Below are 14,114 nucleotides of genomic sequence, written 5' to 3' on the forward strand. Positions count from 1 at the left end.
TGGGAGTTAGAAAATATTACCATTAAGAATGTACGGATCAAGCACAATCGCAGAAAAATAATCCTGGAGATATTATCAGCTACATTTTCGTGGTAGAAAAACATGAAATGCTGCTTACACTCGTTATTCGCTGGGGCATGAGAGATTAAAATAAATGAGTGTCGTTGCCCTCCTCATGATACTGATGTCATGGGGTTTGGTACTGGATTGATATTTCTATGGAGATTTTGTGAAATGGCATGTTTTACTCAAATAACTCAAATCAGCAGTCAACTGGTTATATAATGTCGTGGACTGAATTGGGGATTAAGCATTAGAAATAACTAAATTAAGTGTTGGTTATCTGTTTTGAAAGTGGCAAAATTACATAAAATAGGCTTTTTTAATGGGTTGAAAAGTAGTAGCTCTTAGGAAATCCACCACAAGTTAGCACAAAAAAAGGAAATTGCCAAACCAATACAGAAAACAGTGCAAGTAATTTATGTTGTACAATAAAAAATGTAACTGTGGCACGGAGGTTAACAGAAACATTCCAGCTTTAAGAAATATTCTGCGTGATGATTGGCTGAACGTCAGTTCACCAATGAGAAGCTGAAATGTGTCTGGAGATCTTGACTGCCCCCTTCCCTCCCAGCCTCCATTACGTATGATCAGATACAGTGTCAAACTCCGCATAGCGAGCCGCATAACGCTGGAACGGGTTTTGTGTTCGAAAACAGTGAATATTTTAATTGAAATGAAAAGGTTCGAACAAAATATCAATAATCTTTGAAAAATACAGGTACTTTATGCAACATTGCCTCTTTTATGTTTAAAACTGGCATTTGTAGAATCTTATTCAAGAAAATCGGTGAATGGCGTGTCGCGCTGAAGTATTTGCAATGCTTTGTGCAGGAGATGGGATATTCTAAAATACATTGGCTGTTAAAATGGTCACTTTTTTACTTTGTGTTATCATCCTGGGTTCTGGTTTCGGGACAGATTCGCTATTCAATTCCTGAAGAGCTGCAACTGGGTGCCTTTGTTGGGAATATCGCAGACGATTTGGATTTAGACGTGAAAGAGCTGGCTGCCCGCAGTTTTCGGATTGTGTCTAAACCCAGGAAGCAGTATCTTGATGTAAATTTGGACAATGGAATTCTTTATGTAAAGGAGAAAATTGACAGGGAGCAGCTCTGCGGGTCGAACCCCGCGTGCACATTGTTCTTAGAGGCCGTGATCGAAGATCCGCTAACCGTGTATCATTTTCAAGTAGAAATTCTGGATGTAAATGACAACGCCCCCAGTTTCCCCCAAACCCAATTCCGCTTGGAAATCTCAGAGGTTGTGGCACAAGGAGCGCGCTTTGCCCTCGAGTCTGCGCATGACCCAGATGCTGGCGTCAACTCCGTACAGACGTACCAGCTGAACGATAACGAGTATTTCACGATAGATGTGCAGTCACGCCGTGGAGATGGCAAGTTGCCGGTGTTAGTGTTGCAAAGGCTACTAGACAGGGAAAAGCAAAGGATCCACAAGTTAGTCCTGATTGCCAAGGACGGAGGCATCCCTGAAAAATCTGGGACGGCGCAAATAATTGTCATAGTGCAGGACGCGAACGACAACGCGCCGGTGTTCCAGCAATCGGAATATAGGACGAAGCTGCTGGAAAATACACCCAAAGGAACACTAGTAATCAAACTAAATGCTACTGATTTAGATGATGGCCCCAATGGGGAGATTGCGTACTCCTTCAGTAGCCATGCCTCCAACAGAGTCCGTGAGATGTTCAGTGTGGATTCCAGAACCGGCGAAATCAGGGTCAAAGGGAATTTGGACTACGAGGAAAACTATGTTTTTGAGGTCAACGTACAAGCGACAGACAAGGGATCTTTTGCAACTCCTGCGTATTGTGAAGTGTTGGTGGACGTTATTGACATCAACGACAACGCACCTGAGGTGACATTGACTTCTATATTCAGTCCTGTCAGTGAGGACGCCTTGCCCGGGACAGTGGTCGCCCTGTTTAACGTGAATGACCAAGACTCAGGAGATAATGGACAGGTACATTGCCAAATTTTAAGTGGTTCTGCTTTCAAACTGGATTCCTCTTTGACGAACTATTACAGATTACTAACGGAGCAACGGCTGGATCGCGAAACTATCTCAAATTACGATGTTACAATCGTATGCAGTGATAGTGGAACTCCCCCTCTCACATCCAAGAAATCCATCCGGGTGGAGATTTCCGATATAAATGATAACGCGCCACGTTTTACGCAATCTACATACACAGCCTACGTAACGGAGAACAATGCCATTGGGTCTTCTATCTTCTCAGTGACCGCCATTGATCCGGATGCCAACCAGAACTCTCAGCTGTCTTACTCTATCTTGGAAACATGGGATCAGGTCTTGCCAGTATCCGCTTACGTGAATATTAATTCGGAAACTGGTGTCATCTATGCTCAGAAGTCATTTGACTACGAACAACTGAAAAACTTTCAGATCTGTGTCCGAGCGCAGGACTCTGGGTCTGTATCACTGAGCGGCAACGTTTCAGTAGATGTCATTGTCCTTGATCAAAATGACAATGCTCCAGTCATCATTCAGCCACTGCCAGAATATGGCTCTACGGTGATGGAGACTGTATCGAGGTTCGCTGAACCCGGTTACCTTGTCGCCAAAGTATCCGCAACTGACGCAGACTCTGGCCAGAATGCTCGCCTCACTTATCAGATTTTCAAAGCTACAGACTCTGGACTTTTTACCATTTCCTCAGACTCGGGGGACATATGGACAATCCGTGGCGTCCTGGACAAAGATCTTAGGAAGCAACGTTTGGTCGTTGTTGTAAAAGACAACGGAGAGCCAGCACTTTCAGCTACAATAACCATTATTATCTCCTTGGAACAGAGTAAATCAGAATTGTTATCTGAGGTGGACAGTTTATCTGAAGAAGCAGTTTTGGCTTCGGACACGAACTTTTATTTGGTCATAGCCTTGGGATTAATTTCTGTGGTCTTTCTCGCAATTTTGGTTGTGCTCGCCATTAAAGTTCACAGAAACAGACGGGGTTTTGATGAACGTAACTCCTGCTGTTTTGTGGCAAGAAGTCGAAAGACGAGTCGGAGCCTTCAGATACCCCCAAACTATGTTGAAGTGTTTGGGGGCGACCCACTTTCTCAGAGTTTCCGCTATGATACGTGCTCCACTACACACACTATCAAGGGAGACTTCATGTTCCGCAACACGTGCGGCTCACCTGCAGGCAAGAATAACGTCAGTGTCTACCCTATTGGGAAAGACGAGATTCCACCAGTATCAAACTCTGTAAGCTGCAGAAACACTGACAATAGTGAGGTGAGAAGCGTTTCCAAAGGTGGGGGGAACAGCACGTTTGATTTGGATACACGTCAAGATCTCAACTGGTGGAAATGAAAAGCTGAGATTTCCATCTATTCTGGACTTTTCATGATCATCATCTCTGGACCCGGCTCAATGACTACATCGTTTTTCATTTATGTGCCACCCAGTATATTTATAATTGTTGCTATTGTTCCGCATAAAATTATTGTAAGTTGTATGGATATAGCAGATTGTAATGAAATCCACGATTGCAGCCAAAATACCAATATTTTATGACAGTATAATGATAGATTGCTGTTCGGCTTTCTAACAAAAAAAATCTCCAGAAATGCAAACAGAAACTGCTGGAAACAGCAAGTCAGGCAGCATCTGCGGAAACAAAGTAAATCAGATCTGACCAAGGGTCTTCGACCTTAAGCGTTAAATCTGTTTCTCTTTGCACAGATGCTTCCTGAGCTACTGCTGTTTCCAACATTTTCTGTTTTTATTTCAGATTTTCAGCATCAGCAGTTTGGGTGACTTTCAAAACAAAGCAGGAATACGTTTTATATTGGATACTTAATGGGTGTTATTGAAGGAGTAGACGTTGCTCTGCCATCTAAAGATAAATAACAATAAACGCCACTAGCTATGTCGACGTCTTGACAGCAAGTTTTGATTTATCCTCTGAGAATGTTTTGCAGAAGTAATACGTTTAATATGTTGAAAGAAAGGGAGGGTAAATATTTTAAGTGTACAACTATAAATACCGCTTTTACGCAGTTTTCAAGGCCGTTCTAGCTTTAAGCAGTACTAAGGCAGTGATTGGTTGAATGCGGAAATGCAGACGTTCACCAATCAGAAGCCAGAAGTTGGCTGGAGATCTCTCCCTATCCACCATCACGTAAGATCAGCTACAGTGTAAAAATGGACAGCAAGCCGCGTAATGCTATATTAGGATCCGAGCATGCATCTTTGGATGATTTTAGAAATAGGAACATCTGCCTTAGTTAATGTCTGGATTTTCAAATTGTGCAGGTATTTTTTTACAACTGAAAGCTCTGTAAAATTATATAGAAAGACGTTTATTAAGACGGTTTCGCGAAAGGAGCAGGGCTGCGCTGAAGCATTTGAAATGATTTTCGCTGGAAATGGGATATTGTAGAATATATTGCTCGAGAAAATGGCATCTGCTATACTGTCTATTCTCCTTCTGGGGTCTAGTTTCGGGACAAATTCGTTATTCCATTCCCGAAGAACTGCAACTTGGTGCCTTTGTTGGTAATATCGCAGACGATTTGGGTTTGGATGTGAAAGAACTCTCAGCTCGAAATTTTCGCGTCGTGCCGGGTCTCGGGAAAAAATATTTGGACGTAAATTTAGACAATGGGATTTTGTTTGTGAAGGAAAATATTGACAGAGAACAGCTTTGTGGGTCGAGTCTTACTTGCCTTTTATCAATGGAAGCTGTGATCGAAAATCCTTTAAATGTCTACCGGATTGAAGTGGAGGTTTTGGATATAAACGACAACGCTCCCAATTTTCCAAAGAATCAGTTCCGCCTTGAAATCTCTGAAGTGGCGGCCCCGGGTGCACGTTTCCCCCTTGAGTGCGCGTACGATTCGGACGTGGGAACCAACTCCCTACAAAACTATCGCCTGGTTGGAAATCAGTACTTCGCGCTCGACATTGAGACCCGCAGCGGGGATGAGAAGCTGCCAGTGCTAACGCTGGAGAGGGCACTGGATAGAGAGAAAGAAGCAACTCACAAGTTGCAACTAATTGCCGAGGACGGCGGGGTCCCCCCGAGGTCCAGCAGTGCTGAAATACTAATCGCAGTGCAGGATGCCAACGACAACTCTCCCGTGTTCTCCCAGTCGATGTACAGGGTCAGCCTGAATGAAAATGTGCCCAAAGGAACACTTGTGATCAAGCTTAATGCCACTGACTTGGATGATGGTTCTAATGGGGATATAGAGTATTCCTTTACAAGCCACACCTCGGCGACAGTACGTGAACTGTTTGATCTAAATTCCAAAACAGGAGAAATCAAAGTGAAGGGGAATTTGGACTATGAGCTAAATAGTGCCTTTGAGATCAATGTTCAGGCAATGGACAAAGGCTCCGCTCCAGTACCTGCGTACTGCCGTGTTCACGTGGATATTATTGACGTGAATGATAACGCTCCTGAGGTGACGGTGACCTCTTTGTTCAGTCCAGTTGGCGAAGACTCTCCCGCGGGGACTGTGATAGCTCTGGTTAGTACTACAGACAAAGACTCTGGAAAAAACGGTGAGGTTGATTGTCAAATCCCAAATAACCTTCCATTTAAACTGAATTCGCCCTTAATAAACTATTACAAGTTGGTAACCGTGGACCAGTTGGATCGGGAAAACATCCCCAAGTATGACGTCACTTTACTATGTCGTGACTCAGGCTCGACTCCTCTTACTTCCAAGAAAACCATGCAGATCGAGATCTCAGATGTCAATGACAACTCGCCTCGTTTTAGCCAATCCTCGTACACAGCCTATGTGATGGAGAACAACGTCATCGGAGCCTCTGTCATATCAGTGACAGCCACAGATCCCGATTTGAACCAGAATGCTAAACTATCATTTTCCATTCCGGGGAGTCAGGTCCAGAGTGAGTCTGTAGCCAACTACGTGTATATTAATTCGGAAAATGGAATCGTTTTTTCTCAAAGAAGTTTCAACTACGAGGAACTCAAAAGCTTCCAGTTCCAGGTTCAAGCACAGGACAGCGGAATCCCACCACTCACCAGCAATGTGTCGGTGGACGTTGTTATCCTTGACCAAAACGACAATGCCCCAGTGATTCTGCACCCACTACCCGAACGTGGGTCAACCGTCCTAGAAACAATGTCCCGCTCTGCGGAGCCAGGTTATCTGGTTACCAAAGTGTCTGCCATGGATGCTGACTCGGGCCAGAATGCTCGCCTCTCTTACCGGATTGTCCAGACTACTGACCCAGGCCTTTTCACCATTTCACCGGACACGGGCGAAGTGTGGACCATCCGTCGCATGGTGGAGAAGGATGCGAAGAAGCAAAAGTTAACAATTGTGGTAAAAGACAACGGAACACCGCCGCTTTCAGCTTCCATGACCATCAGCTTGTCAGTGGTCGATGGGGATGCCCAGCTGCTTTCTGATGTCACAGATTTGGACCATGAGGCGGCTTTCAACTCCGCGTTGAGTTTTTACTTGGTGATATCTTTGGGGGCAATTTCATCCATCTTTCTGCTGATCTTAATCATCCTCGCTGTGAAGGTCCATAAAAGCAGGAGTGGGTTTGGTGTTTACAGTTGTTACGGGGACATCTGCTGTTGTTATAAATCAAGACGCTCTCTCAACGGGATTCAGAAAGCGAGCAGAAACATTCAAATACCTCCGAATTATGTGGAGGTATTCGGAGGCGATCCGCTTTCTCAAAGCTTTCGCTATGGAACCAATTCAACAATAGGTTCTACCAAGAGAAATTACCAGTTTCCCAATACGTGTAGTTCATCTGCAGTGACAAATAAAGGCGGGGGTGGGCCTAATGAGAAATGCAAATATCTGCACTCCCAGGCTCCTGAAAATTGTAGAAACTCTGTAAATACTGAGGTGAGGTGTTCCTTAAGAAGGGAAATAGATACCTCACAAGTTTGATATGGTTGCATCTATTTGCAGTAGAACATATTGCTGACATTTTCTGTTTGGTGGTCTGAAGTTCCGTGTGATATCTACAACTCATAACCACAAAGCATTTTACTTTTATTTAGACTATCTAAGTATTCTGTGGCGATTCTTTTTGAAGGAGTTAGGCGTTATTTATGATTCAGGCATTGTCGTCGCCGAAGGATGTTTTAGCCAAGTTAAAACTTGACAAATATAGGGAAAATAATTTTAGAGCATCTCAATGAATCTATAGCATATGTGAAATAATACCCAGCCATCAACGCACTAATCTTTTCATGGTGTTGTTTGAAGAATATGGTGCGTATAAAGCTGTACTGAATGTAAATATAATCCTGGTAATATCGTGGCAGCCGTGTTTTGTAACTGATTTCTTGCTGATCATTTATGTTGATAATATCACGGTTCAGAGGTCAGTGCGAGTATCAAAAACTACCTGAAATAGACAGGTGAATGTAACATATTTAGAAGAATATTGAAGCAGTTCAACTGGGAGAACTGACTTGTCAAGGGAACATGTAATTATTTCACAAGCAAGGCATAAATATATGGTCTTTAATTTCTCCTTCCTGAAACCCTCTTGAAAATTATTTGAACGGGATATTTAAATCTCTGAACGAGTAATAATGGAGCCAGGTTCAAATTTAGATTGCGCAACTATAAATATTTCTTTCCAAAGCCCAACAGAGTGTGCCAGCTTTAAGAAAGTAGGTCTCTTGTGATTGGCTGAAGGCGAATGCCGCTCCACTCACCAATCAGAAGCTGAATGGTGAATGGAGATCCTGACGGCCCTTTTCCCTGCCTCTCCGCCATCACATCTGATCCGATGCAATATGAAACTGGATAGCGAGCTGCCTGAGATTGTATCAGAATCGTGATTTTACAAGATTTGGGAAGATTTGACTGCAAATACAAAATCTCGAAGATTTATCATAACTGCAGGTATTTTCTTATAATGGAGAGCCTTATTTGGGATTTTAAAACATGATAACCACTTTATTCCAGTGAATGAATGAGCAGCGCCGTGACGTGCCGATACATTCGGAATGCGTTGTGCTTGAAATGGGATTGTACAAAATATTTTGGTTGTTAAAATGGCAACTGTTGTGTTTAGTGCTCTCCTGGAATCTGGTTTCTGGACAGATACGTTATTCGATTCCCGAAGAATTACAGCTGGGCGCCTTTGTTGGGAATATCGCAGCTGATGTGGGTTTAGATGTGGAGCAGCTCTCGGCTCGGAATTTTCGTATTGTGCCCAGTCCCAGGAAACAGTATCTCTATGTGAAACTAGACAAAGGGGTTTTACTTGTGAACCAGAAAATTGACAGGGAACAGATCTGTGGTTCAGCCCCCGATTGCGCCTTGACTTTGGAGACCGTCATTGACGACCCTCTGAACGTGTATCATATCGAGGTGGAGATTCTGGACATAAATGACAACGCTCCCCAATTCCCAAAGAATGAGTTCCATTTGGAAATATCCGAGTTGGCAGCGCCTGGATCCCGCTTCCCACTGGAATCGGCGTATGATCCGGACGTCGGCACCAACTCGCTGCAGACCTACCGATTGGCTACAAATCAATATTTCGTGCTGGATGTACAGTCTCGCAGTGGGGATAGTAAGCTCCCGGTTCTGGTAATGGAAAGAACCCCTGATAGGGAGCATCAGTCCACTCTACAGTTGCTGCTGACGGCTCTTGACGGAGGCATTCCTGAACGGTCGGGCACCGCACAGATTATTATTCGCATCCTGGATGCGAATGATAACGTGCCTACATTTAGCCAGGCACTTTACAGAGTTCGTCTGTTGGAAAATGTGCCCTTAGGAACGTTGGTAATCAAAGTCAACGCGACTGATCTTGACGAAGGTTCCAATGGAGAGATAGTTTATTCCTTTGGCAGCCACGCTTCCGCCAAAGCGCGGGAACTGTTCAGCGTAGACCCGAACACCGGAGAGATCAGGGTGACAGGACCTCTGGACTTTGAAACGGGAACAGAGTTGGAGATTAGTGTACAAGCTAAGGACAGGGGTTTCCTTTCTGTGCCGGTACATTGCGATATACTTGTTGAAATCGTGGATGTGAACGATAACGCGCCAGAGGTGGCGGTAACCTCTTTGTCCAGTTCAGTCGCCGAAGATGTCCCGCCAGGGACTGTGGTAGCTTTAATCAGTGTGACCGATTCAGACACGGGAGGGAATGGAGAAACCCACTGCCAGATTCCAAACAGCCTTCCTTTCAAATTAGATTCGACGTTTGAGAACTACTATCGATTACTCACCAAAGATTTGCTCGATCGGGAATTGATTTCCCAATATGGGATCACCATTTCGTGCAGCGATGCAGGGTTGCCCGCGCTTACCACGAACAAAACCATTCAGCTAAAGATCTCAGATGTAAATGACAACCCTCCACATTTCTCGCAGACGTTGTACACCGCCTATGTGATGGAGAACAATATCATTGGCAGTTCCATATACTCAGTGCTAGCTTCTGATGCAGATGTAAATCAAAATTCCAAACTGTCTTACTCTATTCTTAAGACTCAGGCCGGTGGTTCTCCAGTATTCGGTTACGTTTCTATAAATTCAGATAATGGTATAATATCCGCTGAACGTTCTTTTGACTACGAAGAATTGAAGAACTTTCAGATTGAGGTCCAAGCAACGGACGCCGGAGAACTACCGCTGAGCACCAATGTATCAATTAATGTGGTCATCTTGGATCAGAATGATAACGCCCCGGTGATTGTATCCCCAAGGCCCGAGTACGGTTCGACAGCGGCGGAGACATTGTCCAGGTCAGCAGAACCAGGTTATCTGGTGGCCAAGGTATCTGCTGTCGATGCAGATTCGGGGCAGAATGCAAGACTTACTTATCAACTGGCCCAAGTTACTAACCCTGGTCTTTTCACCATTGCGCCTGATACGGGAGAGATATGGACAATCCGTCGAGTTGTGAATGAAGATGCAACTGAACAAAGATTAGTAGTTGTGGTAAAGGATAATGGGATCCCACCACTTAAGGCCACAATTAATATAATCTTAACACTTGAGGGCAGTGACACAAAACTTCTCTCAGAACTGAGTGGCCTCAGTGAAGAACTCGGATTCTCTTCGGACATAAGCCTTTACTTGGTCATAGCTTTGGGAACAACCTCCTCTATTTTCCTCGTGGTTTTAGTTATCCTAGCTGTTCAGGTCCACAGAAGCAGAAACGTTTTTAACCGCCGCAGCTGCTCTTTGGGCACCTGTGGTTGTATGAGTTCAACACATTCTCTTAATGGAATACAAAAAGCCAGTGTAAACCTTCAGATCCCCCCGAATTATGTTGAAGTGTTTGGCCGTGATCCGCTGTCCCAGAATTGTTGTTACGAGGTATGTTCCTCATAAAGGTGGCGACATATATCGCAAGATCCAAAATCCAACCGCAAAGGGCAACCGCGTCCCCAGTGGCTTTAATGTGACAAAAAATAACTCAAACTTCAAATGATGTAAATGATAGAACCACTGTATCTGCTGAGGTGAGGCATACTGTGTAGAAACATCCTCCAGAACTATTATTTGATCTGTTCTTATTTTCTGATTCTCTCAATGTCGGCAATTATGCAGCAGAACTTCTGTGCGTAGCGTGATTGAAATAATTAGCCCTAAGAAAAGTCTCCCTCCCTTCTCTGTGGGCAAGTCCACGAGTGCAAGTTATTGTTGTAATGTTTAGGAATGCAAAACTATAAACGTAATTGATCCTCCTTTGCATAGATTGTGTCGTATGGACTGCGCAGCGTGCGTACGAGGCAGTCCTTTTGTTTTGCAGAAGCTTCACTCACTGATGCACAGTTGCCAAGAGGGCGACTGAAACTGAAGTACATAAAATGAACAATTTCAATGTTTATTTGGGAAAACTTCTGAGTGCATTAAGTTTGACAACATTAAGTGTTTGGATAGGTAGTTTGTGAATCCAACTTGATGCCAAGTAATCATTCCACCCTTGAATGAAAATAAAGTTTTTTGAGTTTAATTTAACTAGTAAGGAATAATAAAATAGCACTAATAGTAACATAGCAAGTCAAAGATTTTGGTTTATCTCCATGAAAAGTAAATTGGACAGCCAAGGTACAGTAAAACCAAGTTTAAAGAAATTGCTGATTGATTTGATTCAAATACAAAATACTTTCATGAAAGAAAACATATATAAGGGAGTTGAGATGAGCATAGTTATGGAGCTGCAGCATTTATTGGATTCAAAACCTACATTATTTCTAGCTATCTTGCCATGGATTATTATATTTATGGTTACTGTGTTGGCTCTGAATTGTAATAAAATAAAGTTAGAAGAATTTGTGTTAATCCTGGAACAAATATATATTATGTTTCAGAAGTAGTAAAGCAGGATATTGTGGTTTGATTTATTATAAGAAGTAACTTGTAGTATTGTGTACAGTTCTGGTCACCACATGATAGGAAGGATGTGGTTGTGCTGGAGAGAGTCCAGAGAGATTCATGAGGATGTTTCCTGGATTGGAGGACTTTAGTTTTGGGTATATTTTAGAAAGGTTGGACTTAATTTCCCTGGAGTGACGGTGACTGAGGGTTGATGTGATGGTGCTATATGAAAATATAAAAGGCATGGATCGGGTAGATGGCCAGAATTCTTTACCATGGAAAGCTTATTGAAAACAAAAGGGTATAAGGTGACTTTCAATGAGGATCTGAGGGGAGAGTTTTTTACACAGAGAGTGGATGATATCTGGAATGTGCTGCCAGAGGAAGTGAATTGATCAGCGGTAATCAGTATGTTTAGGAGACATTCAGACATTAAGAGACTTGTATAGGAAAGGCAGAGAAAGGTGCAGACCTAATGTGGATAAATGTGTTTGGTATAGATTGCCAAAGAAGCCTGCATGAATGTGGTGGGCTGAAGGGCCTGTTTCTGTGCTGTATGATTCTTTGACTCTGTGACTTTAAAATTATTAGAACATTTGGCAGCTTAGAGTTGCCTGGTCACCTCTGACATTGAGGAATTCACCTAGACAACCAATTTGGATTATAGAGTCATGCTTCTGAATAAAGGGGGTAGAAAGCCCGGCAGCAGCGTGAAATCTCTACTTGTTCCAGAAATCAACTTTGAAATCCCATGGGAAGTACAACCAACAGAAGAAGGTGTCTTGGATGTAAGTGATAATGTACCAGAGTCTTTCTGGAGATGAAGTACCTTTTGAAATGGCTGAATATGCTGGGCTGTCCCATCAGGAGCACACTTCTCTGAATAATGATCCAAGTGGATAATTGAGCACCATCCTAACAGCAAATGCAATGAACTGAAATTTTACTCCCTCCTGTAATTGAACTGGTCTTTTACAAATCAGCCACTAAATGGATTTTGGGCTGCAAAATCATTTATATCAGAGTGTCAAATGAAAAATGGACTATTCACCCCAATCGTGTTACCAGCCTTCTGAAAAACAGAAGTGTGATTGGCGACTTACGAAATTTAAGTAATGTTTATATCACATCAGCGTGCTCTGGAATAATGCAGCATTCATATGCCCTGAGACCTTTCAGCAGAATGCATACTGATCCACTCCTTTTGAACTATAGAGTGGAAGTAACCTTAGACATCCCAGCAATAATTGTGTTGGAAACCCTCACCCATTCTTTATTCAGATTTATCAGTACCTAACAAATGTGTGTTATAAGGCATTGACATGTTTAAAGTGTGATTGTAGTTTGTATGTGCAGAGGAACATCTCATTTCCAGAATGTTTCATTCTGGTCCTCTTGCCTTATTGAATGTAGTGCATTCACATTGTTAGCTTTACCCTCAGAGGATTTTGTTTGCTGGAACATGGGTTTGTTCAATTTTATTATCTATTATAAAAAAAAGCTGCACAGCTAATTTATTTATTTTGTCAGATTTTTTGGGAACACCATTAAATGTTAGAAACTAACATTAAAATAGCAAGAGTGAATAATTAGACAAGCATTTAAATATATAGCTGCTGTCCTAACGTATGATTACCATAAATTTAAATTGCAAGAAATACTTGGCCTATATTAAAGACTAGGTATTTTTATTAATTGTATTATAGGTTACCTTACAGATTGATTTTTCTCAGTTTTCAGAGCACTACTTGTGTTATATTGAAGGTCATGTCAAAATGTCAGTATTATACATGTTTTAGTTGATTTAAATATATGAAATGTCTATTATTCTGATTGGAGAAGGGACACTTGCCCTCTGCAGTTCCTGGTCTAAAGCAATTACCTATGCTAAGGATCCAGAAGACCTAAATTTTTACATGTGGTTCTGCAGCTATTTGTTTAAGAGAATTCACAACTCTATATTTGGTGTTTGCTTCCACACAACCAATCTTGAAGTTAGGATCATTTTCAATGTTAAGAAAGGAATGGTTAAGAGTTACAGGAAGAAGGCGGGACAATGGGGTTGAAAAAATCAACCATGATTGAATGGCAGAGCAGACTCGATGGGCTGAATGGCCTAATTCTGCTCCCATATCTTGTGGTCTTAATTAATGCCTGTCCTGTCAAGTATCAACAGTGAAACATGAAAAGATAATTCATAGCACTTTCTAGATCAACTGGTAGTTAAACTGTGACGAGCACAAAGCTAAAAGTATGTAAGGCGTAGCCCCAGAGAAGCACACAGAGTATGTGCTTTAAACCACACTAGTTTTGCACAAAAGCAAATGCAAAGTGAGGACCTCATCTAAACTTACTCTTAAGTGCATTGAATGAAAGGAGGCTCTCCCCTACAAATTATGAGTGTACACGAAGCAGGTTTTATCATCAGTCAAGTCAGAAGCAAATCTTAAAAGCATCCAGGCAATCTTTTGATAAACTTAGTATTATGTCCTTTTTTTTTATTAATATAAGAAAAAGCATTGTTGATAATACCTGCCATTAATCAGTAGCATTAAAAAGATGGCATTTTATTTTGTGTTCTTTGGATAGTATAGATTGAGTTTCTCTGTTTGGACTGCAGGTTTTAACTATGTGTTGGGATATTACAGAGTTCAATAATTGTATAGTTTGTACCAATCCAAAAACCATACCAAATCAATTAAATGTTGA

At 42.2% G+C, this 14,114-nt stretch overlaps 1 protein-coding gene across 19 annotated transcripts in view; it reads left to right on the forward strand.

Moving 5' to 3' along the window:
- Nucleotides 1–14,114, forward strand: part of LOC127569075 (protocadherin beta-15-like) — a 212,591-nt gene that overhangs the window by 140,075 nt on the left and 58,402 nt on the right. The window contains exon 1 of one of the 19 annotated variants that reach the window (XM_052013388.1): nt 791–3,342. The exons of 15 other annotated variants lie outside the window; for them this stretch is intronic. In XM_052013388.1, the coding sequence (XP_051869348.1) occupies nt 808–3,342 (2,535 nt within the window). In that variant the 5' untranslated portion in view covers nt 791–807. Of the gene's footprint in view, nt 1–790; nt 3,343–4,376; nt 6,954–7,977; nt 10,401–14,114 lie in introns of those variants that run through there. 3 more of the 19 variants (XM_052013389.1, XM_052013404.1, XM_052013407.1) reach the window with 3 other exon arrangements.

The sequence above is a fragment of the Pristis pectinata genome, chromosome 4 (genome assembly GCF_009764475.1).
Source record: "Pristis pectinata isolate sPriPec2 chromosome 4, sPriPec2.1.pri, whole genome shotgun sequence".
Classification (NCBI taxonomy): Eukaryota; Metazoa; Chordata; class Chondrichthyes; order Rhinopristiformes; family Pristidae; genus Pristis; species Pristis pectinata.